This window comes from Stegostoma tigrinum, unplaced genomic scaffold (genome assembly GCF_030684315.1).
Source record: "Stegostoma tigrinum isolate sSteTig4 unplaced genomic scaffold, sSteTig4.hap1 scaffold_57, whole genome shotgun sequence".
Lineage (NCBI taxonomy): Eukaryota > Metazoa > Chordata > Chondrichthyes > Orectolobiformes > Stegostomatidae > Stegostoma > Stegostoma tigrinum.
In genome coordinates this window covers 1,880,845-1,903,606 of record NW_026728505.1, presented here as the reverse complement: position 1 = coordinate 1,903,606, position 22,762 = coordinate 1,880,845, and the positions used below count along the sequence as shown (strand labels likewise).

General features: G+C 39.9%; 1 protein-coding gene across 2 annotated transcripts in view; it reads right to left on the bottom strand.

Moving 5' to 3' along the window:
• Positions 1-2,027: 2,027 nt before the first annotated feature.
• The window catches only part of LOC132208889 (ral guanine nucleotide dissociation stimulator-like 1), a 37,841-nt gene continuing 17,106 nt past the window's right edge, over positions 2,028-22,762 (bottom strand). For both annotated transcript variants that reach the window (XM_059644196.1, XM_059644197.1), the window contains 9 exons: positions 17,821-18,014; positions 17,063-17,190; positions 14,710-14,925; positions 12,588-12,691; positions 11,721-11,799; positions 8,941-9,027; positions 8,346-8,378; positions 4,565-4,624; positions 2,028-2,082 (listed from right to left, as the gene is read on the bottom strand). In XM_059644196.1, coding sequence (XP_059500179.1) covers positions 4,616-4,624; positions 8,346-8,378; positions 8,941-9,027; positions 11,721-11,799; positions 12,588-12,691; positions 14,710-14,925; positions 17,063-17,190; positions 17,821-18,014 — 850 coding nt within the window. In that variant the 3' untranslated portion in view covers positions 2,028-2,082; positions 4,565-4,615. The remainder of the gene's footprint in view (positions 2,083-4,564; positions 4,625-8,345; positions 8,379-8,940; positions 9,028-11,720; positions 11,800-12,587; positions 12,692-14,709; positions 14,926-17,062; positions 17,191-17,820; positions 18,015-22,762) is intronic.

Below are 22,762 nucleotides of genomic sequence, written 5' to 3'. Positions count from 1 at the left end.
CATTCTGGCGGTTGTCCCTCCGACGTGTTGCACACCAGCAGCTGCCCAAACCTGCACGCCTACGAGACTTGGCTTTGTCATAATTTGATTTTGCTGATGCACCACTGTTGGATAAACCTCCAGAGGAGGCAGTATCCACGGATCTTAATGGCTGTGGAATAATTATTTTGTTTAAGAAAACGTTTGTCAATTGTTGCATATTAGATACTTCCCCCTTTCCAGTTATATTTATTATTACACAAAATATGCTGTCCTGCTGCCCATAAAGGTGAAGGCATTCTGCTCAGGACAGCTTAATTGCAAGAACATTATGTTGTACATGAATTCTTGGTCGTTGCTGTCTTGTGAAATATTTAACTTGCAGTTCTTTCCTCTACCAGTAAAGATCACTTCTGAGGAATTATACTCCCGCTTGTGTTTACTAGCTGTTCAGTCAACATCAACAATTCAGTACTTAGCATGCCCATAAATTACTAATTAGTTTCCTTCAGCATAATAACATTGTGGTCATTTCACTTGACCATGTAAACTGGTGCTTCAATTCTAAGTTTGTCAGATAAACCTTTGGGGTTTCAGTTTGCACTCAGTATGTGAACATGCTTACATAAATATTTATTTGCCCACTTCACCCTGCTACGCACAGAAATCTTGAATACAACTATACTGTTTGAAGTTAAAACACATTTATGAATTGCAGGTGACTGCGAATGGGCCAACCAGTGCATTGTGCAGGTCAGAATGTGTGCGGCACAGCACCACTGGCAGAAAGAAAGACAGACAGCAGCAGCAAACCACATACAGCAGAGAACTAAAGAAACCAGAATGAAATCATCCAAGTCACTGCAGCTCTCAGTTTATGATTAACATACAGGGAGTCACAACACTAAACAGGAGAATCCATAAAAAGGAAGAGGGTATTTTGAAACAAAGAAATACCACTCCAAAACACCTAAATGTGACCTAATAATACTTAGCCCAATTCTTAGGGGAATACATTATGAAAATATCCCTGGGACAAGTCCTAGACATATTCTGTAAACAATAACCATAACACAACTTTGATAATCTCCCAAGATACAATGGTCTTCAGCACAGAACGCACTAATCAACAGCTCAAAGCCCAAATATTGAAGAAAAAGAAAACGTGCAGTCACGAGGACTCCATGCAGAGAGCTGCATTACTTTGTTGCAATTGCTGGATCAAGACCTATCCAACATACTCTAAATACTGTTTTTGTGGGCAGTGCGCTTCAAGCTGCGACAGATGTACCCCATGCACTAAAATTTACTGTGTAGAAATTAAACATGCTGTGAAAAATTAAAGATGAAATATTTTGGCTATTAGTATAAAATCATATAAAATATCTAAGCAAAACAAAGCCAACAGCACAACTCAAAAAAAACAAATAAAATCAGCTCTCACTTCGTGAGCGAATAACACCTTTTCTGGAATCAAATGCTTCAGTAACCAGCACAAAGGTTGAATTTGGCTGGGAATTGCACAGCTGTCTTGCCTTCGTTCTGAAAGCAAGTAACCCAACTTTGGCAAGTGGGACTTGGGACGGAAAATTGCTGGCAGCAGCCAGGTATGAAGATGCTTGGTGGAACGGCATTCACTTTAAGGATTTCAGTCTGGCTGAAACATCAAAATGGCTATTCGGCTAATAGCTCTTAAAAGAAAGGCGAAGGAGATTGGCTAGGCAGCCATCCAGCTCCAGTGGCTGGGACGGTATCACTGAGTACCCTTGTATCCTCTTGACTGCCAAAGTGTAGTCAGGATAATAAGACGGCAGGAAGGCAGAAGAAAGGAAGGAAAGAAAGAAGAAAAAAACTGTCTGGACATTATTAGACAAACCAGAGTCTCCAAGAACAACATATTTTACGTGATGAGTGCCTCACTGTCTCACCTTTTCCGGCGCTTTTTGCGAAGTGCTCGGCTCTTCCATTTCCAAGTGGCTGGAATCTGATAAAATGCTGGCTGCGGTAATGCTGTCGTCTGAATCCTCATTCTGAAGGGATGCTCGCTGCTCAGAGCTTTTAGTTTGAGTGTTGTGTATTTTAACACCTCTCTTTGAAAACAGGCTGCACAAGGGAAAGGGGACACAACAAACATGAAAATGTCATTGCATTCTAGAGAAACTGTTTAAAAAAATTAAACTAGAATGAAGGTATATTGATGATGAGAGTACCAGGAGTTTGATGCGCGCCACATTTGACCTGTGAGAAATTAATAGTGGCACACTCATACCAAGAGCTCGCATTACTAGTATTGAACACCGTTACATTGTCTAATAGTTAGGGAGTATATGAATAGGTTACAATGTTTGCATATTCCAATGGCACAAGAATCTGGGCTTTTTGCAGTGTTTGTTCAACCTGCTATCAACTTCAATCTCATGAAAGGCAAAATGTGGATTTGAATACCCACAGGGTGGAAAATTTCCCCCAACCTGGCCACATGCTAATGTGTATGTAATTTCATCCTGAAAGCTGCAGTTTATTAAAAATAAAACGTAAAACAAAGTAACACCATTGATAATTGATAGAAAACTGTATACAACACTTTGTAAGGTAGGACAGTGAACTCTGAATTTGGCCTTCAGTATATTGGTACTGCAAACGTTAGGATTTCTATTCAGCAATTTGCATTTATATTGCATAATTAACATCGAAAATTTTCCAAAACTCCCAAAAGAAGTACAGCAGATGCAATGACAAAAAAATTCCTACACTGAAAATCCCGATTGTTGGTATATTAGGCATTAAATAGTGCAGGGAGCAAGAGCAGATGGCTGCTGAAATGTGAGATTGCACACTAATGCTGCAACGTTGATTGCCTGCACTTCGAGAATCACAATTAAGCCACGGAAGCCTAAATCACATCCATGTAACATCCACACTCATGTAAAGAGAAGATATCCTAGGAAGTGAATAAGTGTTTCCCTTCTCTTTCTTGGTTTCTATATAACAATAGTCACATGTCACAGTCCAGATCACTGCAAGGCACAACACAGCAACAAGGCATGGTTTTGCTTCTCTGAAACTCTACACGGGTAGGTGGTGGAAAATCTGACTTTGCTGAGTTCCGGTCAGTCCTTACCTATTGAACAGAAATATAAAATAATATCCCCAACTCAGGAAAATTATCAAAAACAATAACTTTGGAGTCTTTACACATGTATGCACAACAACACAAACACATACTTTCATGTCACCTACATGGAAAGAGATTTGAGTTTTATAGACAATAGACAATAGGTGCTGGAGTAGGCCATTCGGCCCTTCGAGCCAGCACCACCATTCATTATGATCATGGCTGATCATCCACAATCAGTATCCTGTTCCTGCCTTATCCCCATAACCCTTGATTCCACTATCTTTAAGAGCTCTGTTTATCTCTTTCTTGAAAGCATCCAGAGAGTTGGCCTCCACTGCCTTCTGGGGAAGAGCATTCCATATATCCACCACTCTCTGGGTGAAGACATTTTTCCTCAACTCTGTTCTAAATGGCCTTCCCCTCATTTTTAAACTGTGTCGTCTGGTCCTGGACTCACCCATCAGCGGAAACATGCTTCCTGCCTCCACAGTGTCCAATCCCTTAATAATCTTATACGTCTCAATCAGATCCCCTCTCATCCTTCTAAACTCAAGTCTCCAAGTCCAGTCGCTCCAATCTTTCAACATATGATAGTCCCGCCATTCTGGGAATTGACCTTGAGAACCTACGCTGCACTCCCTCAATAGCAAGGATGTCCTTCCTCAAATTGGGAGACCAAAACTGCACACAATACTCCAGATGCAGTCTCACCAGGACCCTGTACAGCTGCAGAAGGACCTCTTTGCTCCTATACTCAATTCCTCTTGTTATGAAGGCCAGCATGCTATTAGCTTTCTTCACTACCTGCTGTACCTGCACGCTTGCTTTCATTGACTGATGTACAAGAACGCCTAGATCTCGTGTGCTTCTCCTTGACCGAACTTGACTCCATTGAGACAGTAATTTTGAGGTGGAGCTTCAAATGTGAGAAGCATGTCTGATAATTTTTCAACAGAAGATATTTCTGCTGCCTGCTGACCCACAAAGTAGAACACAAATCTGATTTTTCACTCAAAATTGTTAAACATTGCTAGTTTTCATTATACAGGCCCACAAATATGCAAATTTAATTCACTGTAACACTTTTTTTGCTTACTTGTCTCTCATAAACAAATTTATTCCGGTGAAATTTAGCCATGGTGCAGAAACTTCTCTGGACAAATGAGAATCGCTAGGCAATACCAAGCTCATCACAGGTCCACATTCTACACTCATGGTCATAGCAAAGAATCTCTATCAATCAGTCTACACGAGACACATGCACAAGGTGAGAATAACAGCACCACTCCTTGCATCATCTCAAATTACTCAAACAGTTACTAAAAATCTCACTCCAATGAAGCAATAATGACCACACATCAAATGTCTCTATTTGTCAAGGAACAGATGTAATTACCTTTCTGTCCATTCATCCCAATAATAAAGGAAATAATGAGATATTTGCGGTGCTTAACATGGGATACTTACCAGCTGAGGCGTTTAAACACACTCTTTTTGGGCTTTGGCGGTTTCTCGAGTTCAGAGGAGCTGCAGGGTGGCAAATAAACATTTTCAGACAAGATTCATTTAAAAAGAATCAGATGCTTTTGTTCAATATTCTTATTATTTATGGCAAAATCAATCATTTACATAGATTTGAAATTGCAGAATGATAATTTTGTTTGCAAAAGGCACGTGTTTTCAGGCAGGAGAACACTGAACATTACTTTGAGTAATGAGCGACAAAAGTTCTCACTGTAGGCACATCGATCTTTTCTGCTTTATGAACAGCAGATCAAGACAATAAGAGTTCTGAAGAAATGTCACCAGACCCGAAGGATAACTCTGCTTTCTTTCCACAGATGCTGCCAGACCTGCTGAATGTTTTCAGCAATTTCTCTTTGTGTTTTTGATTCCCAGCATCTGCGGTTCCTTTGCTTAATTTTTTACCAAGACGATAACCCCCTCAGTCTTTTTGCAGAACACGTGGAATTGAACAAAATGCTCGAACTTCTACAGCAGGTACAGAAAAAATTAACAAGGACTGGGCTTGAAAAAAGTTAACTGGAAAACATGAGAATCAAACTTCCAGTGCCGAAGGTGATACAATAGGTTGTAAAGTTATACAGGAGTTTCTCTGGGCCTCATCCACACTGTCATGTGAATGTACAGACAATGTCAAGCAATGAAAGGTAGTCATGAATCAGTCACTTCAGGTGACTAAAACACCACATGCCACATCTCGGAGGTAGTAAAATGAGGAGTATATCTCTTGACCAGACTTTCTGTTGCTGATATTTTCAGACAAACCGTCCGAAAATCAACCAAACTATCCGAGAGGTCCAAAAGAACTTTAAATATAACTTATGATCCATGCAAAGTGAATTTCGGTAACATTTTGTAATTACTGTTATAAATAAATACCATGTTTGAAGTTGGCCCAATACTGACTGTGCCACTGATGGAACTGACGATAATGCCAGGTGCTTGCTGCACATGGTCATCCATAGCCTGAGGATGGGCTTAATAGTGAGCTTTGATTTTCAAAGCAGGAATGTAAATTGCTACATCAGGTACATTTTAAATAAGAACTTCTGCCCATCAATTTATGAAGAAGCAAACTGTTTTCAAACAATGTAATTATTACAAAGCCTGCTCTGTCAAAACTAAAAAATAGTTTCAGTGATCTATAATCTGGTTCCTTAATCAACTCTGGTCCAGGAATGGCAAAGTGTTTTGTTTATCAGTTGGAGATTATTTTTGGTTGCATTATTAAAAATATACTGTGGCTATTTCGAGATGAGGGAATGATGTTTTTAGGCAACCATTGAAAGATACTTTAAAATGCTGACCAATTGTGTAGGGTTATTGTTAATTTTATGTTAGTAATAGGATTATGTGTTTGAAAAGAAATTGGAAGGAAAAGAAACATTTCTCAAAACTGGTACAATTTACATCTGGATTTGTAGGTGCACCCACAATAGGAGCTCTTGGACATGTTGCTAAAATTGGTCACTCATCAAGTTTTTTGCATTTTCCTGCAATCATTGGCTTAGTGATAGTATACTCTGCACTATTATATACCAATGAAACGCATTTTGATGCAACACAACAGAATTGATTCATTGAGCAACTGGCTTTATCCTCATCGGTCAGAATTCATTGTCAAAACTTTGAAACCAAGGAAAAGGAAGACAGTAAACAATCTGGCAGCTCACTAGCATTAAACAGCAATTATAACGAGAGAAGATTTCACACACAACCCTTAACTGTTTTACCTGCACACTCCTACAATACCAGTTACGTACTCGCTATCCTCACTTAAGTATTGTTGCATAAAGAACAAGTCTAGAAAATTCTCGTTTGGACGAAGGGTGTAAGATGAGCAAGCAAACTGCAGGGATTTGATACCCAAAATTATTTCATATTCCTGAAAGAACACAAATAAATAATGAGCTGTTAAGGCAAGTTTAAACTGCTATAATTGCTCCTGCTAAATCCTAGTCTGTGGTATTTTGAACAGCATCGATAACTTTATTCAAAGTGCACAGTACATCATGTCACAAAAATATTTCTGCTTTGGAAATAAATGACACAAATGTGACTTTTCAAGGATAAATTTCTGTACAGATTATCCAGGATGGTTTCAGGACACTAATTCCCAAAACAGTGCTTCAAAGATGGATTATTTTAAAAAATGATTCACTTAAGAACCATAAGCTGATTTAGGGTGAAGACAAGAAATGTTATGAAAGATCATTCATCCAAGCAAAAGGAAGTCTGCCAAGTACAAAATAAGTGGCTGATCTATAGTAACTGATACCAAGACAGACGGTGAAAATGTTGAGTTAATTTTTCAAGGTTGCACCACCATGAAATTGAATGGACCATGAGCAGCTCGAAGTTACTGGACTATTTTCTTTCAACCACAGTGGCTTCTTGGTTGAATCTTGTCACAATTTGACATGTAAAAAGGGGCAGACCTTTCTCAGTCAAACTCTGACAACATGTTACTGTCAAGTTGTAAAGTGCCAGCCAGTTTTCAACAGGTCAGTGAAAAGAAACACTTCACTACATCCACATCAGCCACGACAAATGGCGGGCCATTTGACAGATTACATTCCGAGCTGGTGAATTGGAGTCACATAGCGTTGGATGCCTATTTTGCCACCCAGCTGATTTTACATCACATGGCCCAGTTTGGCAAATTCAGCATCAGCTGCTTCTGATCGGAACCTATTCTATTCATAGGGACCTCAAGTTACAGCTCTGTAAGCAAGAATTCATTGTTTGCCATAAGGTCAAATTCCTCTCAAATTCATATTCTCAGGTTGCCTGCTGAATGTTGCAGTACAAGATGAAAATACAATCTGAGTGGGTTATCTCTGGGTACTCTGGTTTCCTCCCAAGGTCCAAAGATGTGCATGTTAGGTGGATTGCCCACGCTAAATTGCCCGTAGTGCCCAGGGATATTTAGCTTCAGTGAGTTAGACATGGGGAATGGGTCTGGGTGGGACCCTCTTCAGAGTGGCCCTATGAACTTGTTGGGCTGCATGGCCTGTTTCCACACTATAGGGATTTGATGATACCCTCAACAGTAGCCATGACAACAGGGATGTTTGAGAATTTGGTATTACCAAATTCAGAAATATGGAGTAAAACATACTGCCCAGTCAGTGAGAATCCAAACAGGTGCACTCCCTCAATTTCTGACATCCCATGACGAAATGATGTCTCTCATCTAAAGGAAAATACTAATATGGAGAGATTGTTTATCCAGTGTCTTCAATAATGAAATAGCTTCCATGACACTGAGATTAATTGAACAACATCTTCACTCACATAACGCCTAGCATATCCTGTGCGTGGCTGTGACTGTTCAAAGGTAAATTGTAGCACATTAGCAGCGCAAAAGCAGGCTATTTGACTGAACTGCTCCATGCTGATCTATACACCTCTCCCACCTTGCTTCAAACTCTAAATATGCCGCTGTGTCCTTTCTGACATCTAACTTTCTCTCAAATACATCTGTGCTCATCCTCTCAACGAGTCCTGGTAGCAGCAGCTTCTGCATTCTGGCTGCTCTGAGTAACAAAGCATCTCCTTAATTCTTTATTGGATTTATTAGTGACCATATACATTTAGGATGCTGTTGGGGACTCCCCCTACACCCCCATCAAGCAAATAAAGCAGCACAAGATTGAAAAGCATGCTTTTCCCCTTTCATACAATTCCAAACATTTTGTACAGTGCAATTTTCAGTACTAACTTTTTGTCTCTTGTCAAAGTTGATCAAGCCATTCTGTAAGAGATAGACAAGGACAAAGAAAATTAATTCAAATGTACAAAGGTCAAACAGTACAACAAGATCATGAAATTTAAAAGATCAGAAGTGAAATACAAGCTCTGTAAACTTGGTTCCATTTTAGTATATCGTCAAAGGCCAATCACAAATGATCTGTCATACCACCAGGTCATATTTTGGACACTACATAGAGCCCTTTGCTCCAGTCAAGTAGGTCAGTACCAAGCTGAAGACATTCTCAGCTGTTCAACTGCTCAATACGCAGTGACATCCAGGTAACCAATTTACCTGTACAGAATAAAAATGATGTGCAATTTATCCAACCTTTTGAAAAACTAAACCCATATTCAATTAACTGCAAAGTGATTTGCATGTTCCTTTGTTTACAAATTGTTTGATTCACAGCACAAAGCATCAAATTATTCTGATTGGGATTATTAATCAAACTCATTCATTTTTTTTATTGCTTTGATTCTCATCTACAAGCAGCTTGCAATGAAACCATAATAATAGCGCTCATCAGCAAATAAGGAATCCAAATCTTGTAAGAGAGACTTACTGAATGGTAATTCGGGAAAGCCGAATCCAGTGCTGAAAATTCTGTTAAGAAAGTTCCCAGGTACGGCACAATTCCCTGAACGATATCCTAGAAAAAGAGAGGTGAATTTGTTTAATCCATTGTGAACTCATTGTCCTATTTCTCAAAATTACTACTCCATGTCTTATTTATTCCCTTGATCATACAACTAAATCTATTTAGAATCAAAATTTAGGACTCAAAATTTTAGACAGTTATACAGTGGAATGCAACGTTAGATCTATAAAGGCCAGGCAAGTTCAACGTTTGATCCCTCATCTGTGAACTGGAAACCAAACTCAATATTTGTGTAACCTCATCATTTGGAGATTGGAAATTTTCTATGTAACGTGCAATTTCGCTTGAAGATAAAAACAATTTACCTCACCAGATCTCCAAAACTTTGTCTCAACAAGTTTAAACGTCATTTTTTTCTAAACTCAAGAATACAATTCTTCTCAAGGTCTTTTCATTAGACACCTCTCTTACCCGAAGAAATAATTTAATGGTCTCAGATGGTGGGTTGGTTCAGAACCTAACAGCCTAGGAGATACATCGAATTGGCAAATTGGAGCCAAAATTGGGTTTGCGGCAGGAAGTAAATGTGATTTTTGAAGGGCTTTTCAGCAACTTGATGCTTTCATCCAGCAGCATACCACAGGGTACAGTAATAGTTCTTACTGTGCGTACATTAATGTTGAAGACACGAAAGCTCCAAGTATGAACAGCCGATTCACAGATGACACAAGAATTGGACGGTTGTGAACAGCAAAAAGCCTTAGTCTCTCGGGTTATGCATATGGGCTGGTTAGAAGGCCTGAACAGAGGCAAATAGAATTCAATCCAGAAAAGTGTGAGGTGAAGCATTTTGGGGGTCTAATAGGTCAGGAGAATATATGTTCAATGAGATAATAAGGTGTGGAGCTGGATGAACACAGCAGGCCAGGCAGCTTCAGAGGAGCAGGAAAGTTGATGTTTTGGGTCTGGATGACAGAGGATCAAAAGGACTTTGGTGTGTGCATGAACATATTCTTGAAGGCAGGAGGACCTGTGGATAAGTTGGTAAAATATTGGATACTTGCCTGAATATAACAGCAATGGGGTAATGATGGAACTGTAAATAACATTAGTTGAGCCACAGCTGGAACAATGTGTGCCTCAAAACTAAGGCATTTTGCTACTTACTACCGTTCCAATTCTTGTGTCATCTGTGAACCTGCTGTTCACACTTGGAGCTTTTGTGTCTTGAACATTAATGTACTCACAGCAAGAACTATTGCGGTGCCCTGCACCACTGCCAAAGCACATTTGTGTAAGATGCTGAAAGATTAGCAAACCATGCACTGTAATTCACTGCATAATCTGGGAGAAAGCTTTATGGAAGTTATACAACTGTCCAATCATGAACTCACATTTTCCCCTGTATACTTACAGAATTTTGCACCACAAAAACAATCATCATGCAGAGCACACATTTTTGATTATAAAAGCAAACCTACTTTTAGATTCAATCTAGATCAGAAAAATATGTTGAAATTCTGTACAGTGCACCAATCACAACACACAATAAACAAAGTGTGACAGCAGGGCAGTAGAAATTCTGGGGCAAACATCTGGAAAGCAATGTAAAAAGATAGTTCACTGCAACTAGAACATTGAGCAGTTTGAAAAATGGAGTGTCTGTCAAACTGACAACATGCTAGCATGATTACTGCATTTCTCCCTCTTCAAATACCAGCTTGAAAGTGTTTCAATTCCAACTAAGAATGATTTAGAGAATAAGAAAACGTTGACTATTTTCTGAGCTGGACAACTAGTTTGGTAAAGTGGCACCAAAATATTTATATCTGACCAATTATTCTGTTATTTTGTCAAATTCAGGAGCAAAATGAGTGGACAAAGAGCATGATAAAAGGAGTGAGGAGGAATGGCTAGAAACTTGTCAGTTTTCGTCCAAGCTAGTTGAAACTAGATAGTTGATGTCTGAAATACTGAACAAAGAGATATGAATATCTCTCCATTCCTACGCAGCAAATAGTTCTGACTGCAGAGAACAAGAAAAGGAAGACATGGTAATTGAGTAAAAACACTTATGAGAACCAGTTAAATCTCTTAATGTTTTGCCTTGGCTTTTATTAATTACAAGGCCCTTGAGGTGTACAAAGCAAAAGAAAAAGAAATTGGCACATATCGCACTTTAGACATTGCTTCAGTTCAAATTTCCAAGATAATGAACACTGAGAAAGATAATCTATGAAGGCTGCATCACTGCATCATAGACATTGCTTCAGTTCAAATTTCCAAGATCATGAACACTGAGAAAGGTAATCTATGAAGGCTGCATCACTGCATCATATACATTGCTTCAGTTCAAATTTCCAAGATAATGAACACTGAGAAAGATAATCTATGAAGGCTGCATTACTGCATCATAGACATTGCTTCAGTTCAAATTTCCAAGATAATGAACGCTGAGAAAGATAATCTATGAAGGCTGCATCACTGCAGTATAACCAAATTAGATGTCGATTAAAATGTTAACTGCAATATCATCAGCAATTATAAGAATCATGACAAAACAATCTTGGAAGACTTGAGCCAAGCCAGACCACCTGGACTGCAATACATATACTCCTGTTGCAGTATTGATTGACAGAATCTGTATGCATTCAGTCACCAACTGAGTTCATTGCAGATATTTTACTAGAAACTATTGATCATGCCCTGAATATAGTCACACTGGGCCAAGTGCAACACCTTACCTCCATTAGCAGCTCTCTACTCGCTACAAAGTTATCTTCTTCATTGTTTGAAAGGTCTTCAAATGTTGTCTTACTGCTCCTAGTCAAGAGAATGAGACAAATTACTCTTGACAGAATAGAGTCAAGATAACAAACAGCTGATACGGAATCTGACAAATAAGCAAGTAATACAGAGAGTGAACGGCAGTGAAGCATTTTTACAATAAGTATAGTTATTTTAACCCAATTGTTCAGAAATGTTTTGGCAATCTCTGGGGCAGGTAGAACTTGAACCCTGATTGTTGAAACCCAGGGATGGGGATACTGCCATTGTGCTGCAAAAGCTCTTGAGTGCAGTCGTTTTGGTGAATCTCATTGCAGCAAGAGAGATTTCATTCCCAAGCTGCCTACAAAAACACAACCATGATCAAATGGTCTGAGGCACACGAACATAAACTACAGGTGTGCACTTCAAAGTGTTATAGAGTGCTTTCTTGGGAGATTAAAATAATTGTTGTCTTTGTATTTTAGCATCCCACACAAACCTCCGGCTTATATCACCCCATCACAGCATATCCACAGGAAACTGTGTTACGTTACATCCAACAGCAGATCAGTTTTGGAACACGATAGTTAAATATTTCAAGTTGCCAAACAGTTTTCTTTTTCCAATTAAACAAATTAACTCTTCGCTCCTTTGTGAAAGGATGAAAGATTCTGCCAATTAACCAATTGTTAGGATTGCACTGTAGTGCCTCTGGTAATCCTGTTAATGCACCGAGCGTGTGAAGATCACTTGTGCAAGTAAACCTGGAGGTCAAACCTGCAATTTCCTACCTCATACTTATTAAATAAAAATTACATGGCTCTTTCTGAACAATGACTTACTTTGACACGGCTGCCCAAGTCTTCTTCAAATTGAACACACTATTTGATTGCAATGCAGTGGTAATAGCATGCACTGACGAGAAATTCTGCAAAATCCTACATTCCTGTCAGAGAAAAAAAGCCGTGAGTTCTGTGGAAAAAGCAGTGACTCCCCATTACCCAACACCTCAGACTTTTTAAAAAGGTTCTATCAGAAAAATGTTAGCTGAGAAAATAACAGCATTAACAAACAAACTTTTTGAGGGAAAGAATTCCATGATTCTTGGCAACTCAAACCTTGATATTCGTTTTGTATCCCTCTGAGACAACCTCTTCAGTTCCCTTGCTGCCAGCCTGTGACTGGTTAGATATGATTACTGACACCAAAGGAGAGCTTAAAATGAGTAGGATTGAGACATGGACATCTGAGTGGTAGAAGTCGCGAAGGTAGGGGGTGGAGGCGGGGTAATCATCTTTGTTATATCCATCACATTTAGCTCATAAATGAATGATAGGTTGTATTATCTGACAGAATAGGAGGGCAGGACCAGTCACGTGAGATACTCATTCGAGGGAAAACAGACAAATCAGGAAATTGGGTCTACTTTTATGAATCACTACGTTATTGATACTGAGTTAACTAATCTTACCTAGATTAGCAGCTGAATGTCCTTCATCTGTTTCCACCACCCCCCCAACCTGTTGGAGGTAGGGAGAAAACTGGATCAAATCAAACCTCCCAAATGTGTACTTTGGGGTGTGGTGGAGATGAGGAGGAAGCCTGCGAGTGTTTGTTATCAGGTCTCAAAGCCAATTCTGCTTGGGGAGGAAGGCCAGGGAGGGGCAGGGTGATCACACCATTTGGGATTTCTTTAGAGGTGCGTCAATTGGCATAATCATAAGAGCCTTATCTGATTAAGGCCAGCAGGTAGGTTCTCCAGCCCATAGTCTTCCGGCTTCAGGGAAATAAAGCTGCTGCAGTAAAATGGAAGTAATGGAGGGCACTTCAACATGGAAGCCACTCCTTGTCAACTATTGTAAAAACTCAAAATCAGAACTAGAAAAGTCAGCCAAGTGATCAAAGTAAGGTGGTGATTCCTCTTCAGAATAGCCTTTGATAACACCAGTGTATATGTCAGCAACTCCTTCATCCATGTCTACTACTGGGAGTCAGCCTACATTCGGTTGAACTGCTCCATGTTGTGAAACTGGAGACAGACTTTCAAATCCCCATCAAGGTCCCATTAATGCCTCAAGACTCTTAACGAGTCAAAACTGATGCAGGCAGTGTTGCCAAGACCCAAACCAGACTTCTCTAAATTAGCTGGCAACAGAATTATTGTGAACTTTCATTCCAAACCTTACGAATGAATGAATATTTTGTTGTCACGTGTATACGGGAAAATACATTGAAAGTACAATTTTGTTGCAAAATCCAGTGCAATTTTGGATTATAAAATCAGTAAGAATCAATTACTTCCTTTACTTAATTAGTTAATTACTCGGTTCCTATCCTGATCCTTTCCAAATGTACGAGTGGGCATGCCACATGTTGGCGACAAGTACAAACCTGGTATCAGATCTGACAGCCCTTCCTCACTCTTTTCCCGATTGCTGACTAACATGCTGAGACAAATTCCTTTGGCAAACACATAGGAAACAGACAACCAGGCAAGTTACTGAAGTGCCGTCATGTAGGCATACAGAATGCAGAACATTGGGAATAAAATGTACACTGTTTCATAAACTGATTACGGCTTGGAAGGGAGGCAAATAACACTATGTAATGCCCAATAACTAACTTCGTTTTTGAAGGGCCAGTAAAAATCTGAAATCAGTTTGCCTTTTTTATCCACATAAATATTTTTGATTAGAAAAAAATACATTAATATTTCAATGCAACTGTAAACTGAGGCAAGAGCTATTAGCAGCCAGCACTACAGAAATTATGAATGCTAGGATTTTCCATGAAGCATTCAACTCTTATTCAGAAAAGTATTCTGCTCACCAATTCAAGAGGCTTTCAAACCTTGGACATATCAACACATAGTGTTAATGGCTTGCTCTCTTCCACCATGGTTGTTTCATGCACTGTGGACTTTAACATGTCACAAAGGCTAAAAACCAATAAAGAATAGTGTACCTGGGCAACATCAATCCATTTCTCAATGATTTTAGCCGTCTGCCATGGTTTCAACTGTTGGCGTCTTAATATGGTGCTGGTGACACATTTTGTAACATTATTGAACTGTGTCATGGTGGCCTGGACGGTTGATACCAGATGCTGTTTTTCTTCCTTCCCTCGTTGAGACCAGATGGACCCTAAACATTGGCTGGGCACAAGTTTCCGAAAAAGATCCTGATCAAAAATAAAAAGGAAACAAAGGTTAAAGGTGTCAGTCGTGCCATGTTTTAAGCAATGAACGACAAACAAGATTTGTCCATCCATGGGTACATTCGTCCTGCTAGTTTGCAATTGTACATTAAAACTGCATGCTATATTGTCAACGACTGGCTAGAAAATACTCACATTGATGCACAAGGGCACATTGGCTATTCAGACAGATCAAAACCCTCGAATTTTCAGTCATCTGCTTCCTATTTGTAGGTTAGATTTAAAATCACTGGTTATCTCCACCCAACTCCGACTGTTGGCTCCACGCACACCATCAATGCATGGCTCTGCTGGCAATAGTCACTGCTACAGATGCTCAGCCCTGGTGGCCCACAGGCTAGACAGGCTGGGCATCAGTATAGCGGCCCTGCATCATGTCTACTTCTCGCACCAAGGCAGGTTGACAGAACACAATGGCAGCCTGGCCCTCTGTTGGTTCAACAGGCCTCAATGTCAACACTTCACCACTGTTGGTTTCATGCTGAACACAAATATTGCCAAACGTCCAAGCTTGTCAACTGGTCATTCAGATTACATTGTGTCCTTCTGTCTCCCTCTTCAAGATGAGCAACTCCCATCAACAATTATGCTCCGACAGTGAAAGTTAACACAACCGGCAAATAGCTCCTTCGGATCCCCGTAAACTCATTCAGAATGGAGAAATTTGTCAGTTTCGTCACTTTCAAAGCCAGAGTTGGCTGTGACAGGCTGCAGTAGAAAGGAGTGCTCAGAAACCATCGAGAGGGAAACTGTTGCATGTTTATGCAAGCATGGTGGGCTCTCACTTTTAACAGTCTGATCACGTCACAATGATGTCAGCGATCATTTCCGGCAAGGAATAGCTTAGGCTAACCCTGCTGCCTCGACAGTAAACTACATAATAAAACTCCTGCTGTTTAACATTTCAGCCCCCTGGCTCTGCATGGTAAAGAAAAAAACTAGCAATGAGGATCAAAAAAACCGCTTTAATATTCACCAGGTAAAACCACTGATTTGACAAAGACTCACAACCCTCACTGCAGATCTCGATGGTTCAACAAAAGAAAAGCAGCTACATTCCTCAACAGACACCCAGCTAGGTTGCTTCCCACCAAAAATGGCTGTTGTCATCAATATGTCACATGATTAGACTCTAAGTGCCAGTCGGTGTATACATACACATATGCAACAGAGACTGCAGTCAAAACAGACAGTTACCTTTGGAACTCTGTGCAGAAAAGCAGCTGCCCCTTAACAAACTGAGATAACAAAGTGTGGAGCTGGAGGAACACAGCAGGCCAAGCAGCATCTTCGGAGCAACTGTGCTCACCCAGCTCTGCACTTTGTTATCTCGGGTTCTTCTGCATCTGCAGTTCCCATTATCTCTTATCCCATAACCAAAACCTACTTTTGACAAACTGGTCACTTCCAGATGAGATTGCTGCACCCCTGTTCTGAACATGAACATATGCTTAGGATTTTTGAGACCTAGAGGACTACTTACATTCTAGAGTCACACCCAATGCTGTCATACAGACCACTAAACTTTCACTTCAAGCCTAAGCCTATGACCAGACTTTGACATAACTCAAATTTTGATTCAGCAACCAAGAGTCTCATTTTGTAGAGGTAGGCATCAAGCCACCTTGGAGACTAGACTGGAATACCCCGTGGCTGATCCCACTCCAGAAGATTCTGGGAAAACAACAAAATTGCCATCCTGGATACTACAAACAAAATCAGTGGACTCTTGAAGAAACAGTGACTGTTATGATGAAACAATTAAACTTTTACCCTGAAATACTATTCATTTTGTAAAGTTTCAACACTAAGTTACAAAGGATTTTCAGTGCTCTCTCGGGTCACTTATTTCACATGGCGTTCATTCAAAACAAATGACAAGTGCTGAAGTTTTAGTTGGCAGGTATTTCAAGCGAGATACTGAAGTCACACGTCAAACAACACATTTTAACATCTTGGAAGACTGCATTTTGAAGGGAATTCAGTTATAATGACTGGTGGAGCAGTAATAGCATTAAACAATACAGAGAGATTCAGATGCCGACTGCTGACTGAAACATCTTATTCAGAATGACTGGCCGCCAGACTCCTGTTTACTCACAGCATCCATAAAAGTCAGCTGCTCTGCAATGAAGCGTGATGGGTAGGACAGGAGCTTTTCGTCAACTTGTTCGATGGTTTGGTCGTGTTCTTCTCCCACATAGAATCTGACTCTTCTACGGTAGCCTTCTGTGCAAGTGAAGATAGACATGTATTTTGTGCCCAAAGTTCACATTGCTCTAAAATATCTCACGAACTTGTGACTAGAAATTGTGCATTGGTTTCCAATAGTTATCTAATATTCATACTTCTAAATCTAGATTTGGTGAAAGTAATATGATATTGCACTGAAATCCTCTTGTTGGGAGCATCTCAATTGCAAAAGAACTTGTATTTAATGACAGATTCCCATCCCTATTTCTGGCTTTAGGAAATATTCTGAATCACAATCTATTGTTTCACAATAACTTGCAAAATTATTACGTCAGATTATAAAATAAAATGTCATTGACGAAAACATTTCAAAAGGAAATTGTCCAGAAAGTCGCATTACATGCTGCTGGGTCTTATCGGACCATATGAGAGTATCAATTCTATGCAGAATTTGGTCTTGTACATCATGCAATTAGTACAGGGGTAAGCACTCAGCAATAATTTTAATTCACTTCGTTTATCCAAAAATTTGCAAGTAATTTTGAAGCTTGTCAAAGGAAACCAAAATGAACTAAATCCTGAGACAGAGGGGCAAGCCGCACACAAACTTGTAGGGAGGCACCCTGAATTAAAACCACATTTTTGCAACATAATTGTAAATCTTACTAAACATCTCTTTCTCCGCTGTTTCCTCCGCCAAAAACCGACTCAGGAGTTTCTGGGCCCGATGTTCAGCATCTGACCCTGGCACTGTCTGGTTCAAGTAGGAAAGTACCTTCCGGAGACAAGAGTAAGTTGGAACTTGACGAAAGTCTTCGGCAGACTCCTCCAGCCAGATTTCGAGAATTTCAGGAATAGCACTGGAAATAAAGTCAGAGTTAACAACTGTTCATCGGGGAAGCAAAACATGTGGGGGAGAAAAAGCTTCTAATTCTACAAATGTCAATGCAATAGATTAAAGTTGGAATATGGGGTCATCGTGCTCACACAGGAGATGAGCTGCCATCTTGAACTGCTGCAGTGCACATGGCAATGGTGATCCTGCTGTGCCATCAGAGGGGGGCTGTGTGGCACTTTGACCCAATGATGAAGAAATGACTGTCCAAGTTAGAATTACGCTGGCCATGGATGGAAACTGCAAGTTGGCCATGTTTCCAAGTTTTCTTCTTTGTAGATTGCACAGGTAAGCTTAAGGCTCACGTATAAAGTGATTTCACATGTGTCTGAGGTTACTTATTACACCAGCAGGACCTCTTCGTGTTTAGAGTTTACTCGTAAAGAGAAAGTGAGCTTTAACAAAAAATCTTCTTTATAAAAGTCAAATGGGACAAATCAGATGAACAAAGAAAAACACAAGGATAATGATGATTTGTTTGCGTTTGTTCTGGGAGTTGCATTGCCAGTACTTGGATACCTCGGTAACATGGATAAATTGGGTCTAGTTGCAGGTGAATAATGAAATACTCCAACATAGTCAGCTTTCAATTCACTTATTTTAACTGTCTGGCTAATACTGAGAGGCCACGTAGCATTATTTCACAGGTAAATCAATGGTTACTTTTTTGCAACAAGACATCAGCTGCACAGAGAAGTCATCACATCACTGAAATCGAACCCTTTGCACAGAAAAACTCCCCAGGGCACTTCACAGCAGATTAACCAGACAAAAACCGACAAAGGAGGAGATATTCAAACAGGTGACTAAATATTTGGTCATAATGACTTTTCATGAGTTTCTTAAAGGCGAGAGATGGTGATGTCTAGAAGAAGGAACTATATATCTGCAGGAAGTAGCACTAACGGTGGTGGGCTGATGAAAAAAATCAAGTAGTACACAGCACACTGGACGTGGCAGAACAGAAAAGTTCCAGGCAAAGTTTGGGACCTAAAATAATTCCAGACTAAAGCAAAATAAGAACATGAAAGGATGTGAACACAAGAATTGAAAGTTTTTTCGAAAAAAAATCTAAAGTTCAGACATTGGTCAACCAAGAGACAACGTGGGCCAGCAAACATCAGAATGATGAGTCTTGTTGTGAATTAGGAGATGGACTGAGTTGCAGCTATGGTCTATAATGCAGTAGGTAGGAGAAAACTTTGACTTTCCAAAGACTCCAAAAAGTAAACATTTGTTTGATTAGCATCGCCAATTTACATGGAACATTTTACGCTGAAAGTGCTGTTCTAGTTTTTAATTTGGAATTTCTTTATCTGCAGCCCTACACTGAAACCGATGATCACCTATTTGAGCCCGTTCATAATAGATCATGACAGCACAGAAATTACATGGTGTGAAACATTACACACAGACATTGGGGCTTGATTCAGACTTCACCAGCTCCATTCCTGTTAAACAGTGGTTGGTGTAGGAAGTGCTAGGCAGCCACAGTGCCATATGCAGCAATAGCCTCTTGTTGTTTGAGAAAGATATACGACTTAGAAATAGTTCACACTGGAGGGGCTATTTTGACTTCATCTGCTTTCAGATCAGTTGGCATAGGTTGTACTCTTTTGCAATGATTCAAAAACACAGCTGGCCCATACTGGTAAGGTGCTGTATGATATTAACTAGTGAACATGGCAAATTTTGAAATGAAGTGACTCATTTTGGAAATGTCAAGAGATTGTTTTTCAGTGAGGTCAGAAGAATCATGAAAAGCTTGATAAAAGGTGAAGTTTTTCATCAGCTTTTTACAAAATGGAGAAAAGCATACTGTGCATTTCAGATTTTCGAGTCTCAACAGCTGAAACCATGGCTGGTAACAACAGGACAAACATAATCTGGGATAGGCAAAAAAGTGAAACTGGACAGGAAAAAAGAGAAACGTCCGAAGCGGACACAAGGAAATTGCAGAGATGGAGGGACAAGGCTGTGGAAATGTTATTTGTTATGTTACCTCTCGGAAACAGTGACTAACTGAAACACACTGGAAACATGACCTAAGGAAGTTGCCTGGGCTCATTTGGTCCTGAATCATTCAGAAATGCCTAGGTCACATTACAAACACTCGAACAGTAACCCTCCAAAAATATATATAAAGAAAAATCAATTCAAAAGATCACAAAACCAAAAAATTCCATTTCCTACTGAAAGCCTTCATGGCTGGGAAATAAGTTGCTGAGCTAAAGAGCCTCTACCCTGCTGACAATATGGTAGAACTTAATTAGTACTGTGCTGAGTCCAAAATTTGACCCAAAACACTTTTCTGTCGTCCCACTAGAATTAAAGTCTCTGTTTCCAATAGATTCATTAACAAGTTACTACATCCCCACCGAGTAATCTGAAACCTTTAATCAGCTGCAGTGTACAACATCATTTCATTTAATTACTCATTATCAGCCTTCCACCATCTAAAAGGATCATTTCCTAAAGCGAGCACAACATAATCTTAGATTCCAATGGCACTGGAGAGAAGTGTATTCTTAAAGTATTAGAGCGTTCCAGAATTGAAATAATTATGTACGGGTGCACTTTTGTCTTTCTTTTCAATTCTGGCCACTTGCGCATCTGAGATTAATTGTTTCACCGATGACAACTTCACTGGATAGATTCCTGCCTCTTCTGCCCTCACTCAAGATGTTCCTTTAAAACCATGCTTTTACTCAACCCCTCAATATCTGTGTTTTCTTCAATGTCAAACTGACAGGTTGTAAGCTACTATTCTGTAGAAAAAGAACTCAACCCAAAAAACTTGAATTTAAAAGGAGATTAACATACCAAAAAACATACCAAACCAGCACATTACTTTCATGAGGATTACACTGTCCTCAATCGGGGATCAGGATAATTTAGGTTCCTTTATACACTTCATCCCTATATGTCTCTTGAGACATTGGCACAGGAATATTGTGAAATTAATCAGGACCAATTTGGTATCCACAATTAGCTGTGTTCATCCAGACATGAATAGCTAGGTGTTGGAGAAAAATGTCCGGATAACCACCAAGCCCTATGGCTTAGATTTCTAAAACTTTGTTTCATTTACCCAAAAAGACAACTGGGTGGGTTAGAGTGAATAGCAATGCACAAGGCATCCCAACTGTGTTCTGAGTTAGTAGGTACTGCTGATGCTGCAGTCTGAGATAACAAGGTGTGGAGCTGGATGAACACAGCAGGCTAGCAGACTAGGGGCTCAGGAAAGCTGGCATTTCAGGTCTGGACCGATCTTCAGAAAATTTCTGGTGGAGGGCCCAGACCCGAAACATCAGTTTTTCTGCTCCTCTGATGCTGCCTGGCCAACTGTGTCCTATTTGTTTGATTAACGAGAGGGATTTTTCCTTTGCTGCATTTTTCATAAATTGTTTGAGCTTTATTTCGAACTTCAGTGCAGCCCAGTTGTGAACGCTTGCTATTGCATCTGAAGTAAAAATATTCCATGAAAATCCTCACTCCCTCAAATTGACCATTTTTCTCAATGCAATACTGCAAAAATTTGCCTTTGTATTTGCTCACAAGTAATTTTTCTGTGCTTGGCCCTTCAGGCATTGGCTTTCTTGATTGTAAAAACGACAAACAATATCAACTCAAGAAAACAAAATAAATGAGTAAGCAAACCATGTACAAAAGAAAATAAATCACTGTATATATAAAGGTAAGAATCTCAAACTTTAAAGTCCCCAAGTCCAGTCCAGCACTCAAATCTATTGGATAAATGTTCTTTTGTCTTAATCAAAAAGCACAGAGTTTAATCGAATGGCCAGACAAAGAAGAATAATCCCATCTTTAACCCCATGCAGCCAAAGTGTCATGCAGGGCAGCATGGTGGCTCAGCGGTTAGCACTGCCACCTCACAGCTCCAGGGTCCCGGGTTTGATTCCAGCCTTGGGTGACTGTCTGTGAGGAGTTTGCACATTCTCCCCATGTCTGAGTGAGTTTCCTCCAAGTGATCCAGTTTCCTCCCACAGTCCAAAGATGTGCAGGCTGGGCGGATCAGCCGTGTGCTAAATTGCCCTTCGTGTTCGGGGAATGGGTCTGAGTGGGATGCTTCAAGGGACAGTGTGGACCTGTTGGGCCGAAGGGCCTGTTTACACATTGTAGGTAATCTAATCTTATTCAGAGCAGTAAAACAACCTCAGCAATCTGGTACAGCTCAAAAATAACTAGAATTCCAGCTAGAGATGCATTTGTGCGATGCTTTCTACAGTCAAATATCTTTGAAAGCACTTAGTTTACAAACTTCAAACATGAAAAATCATTTCACAAGATCATTTGGATTTCATAGATTCAGGAAGTATTAATTCAAGATCGATTATGTGCAAAATGTACAACAGCAGCACGGAGTGGGAGGTCTACCAAAGTCAGGACACCACAAACAAACCACTTGCCAAGTATCTGACTGCTCTAGATAGCGGTATCATTCGGTTTCAACTATTCACAGGAAGTTTGCAGGATAACTTCTAATAAAGTGGTGTGAAGAGGAAAACCATTCCTGCAATAATGCATCATTATCACAAACTAGACTAATGACAATCTGAGATAAACAACCCCAAAAGCGTGATCATGTAGGACAAACAATTCCAAAAGACAAAGAATTTTGCATGATTTACACTGAAAAATATAAACAAGCCAATCTCTGGGAATAATGCAATCATTGGACATGCAAGACAA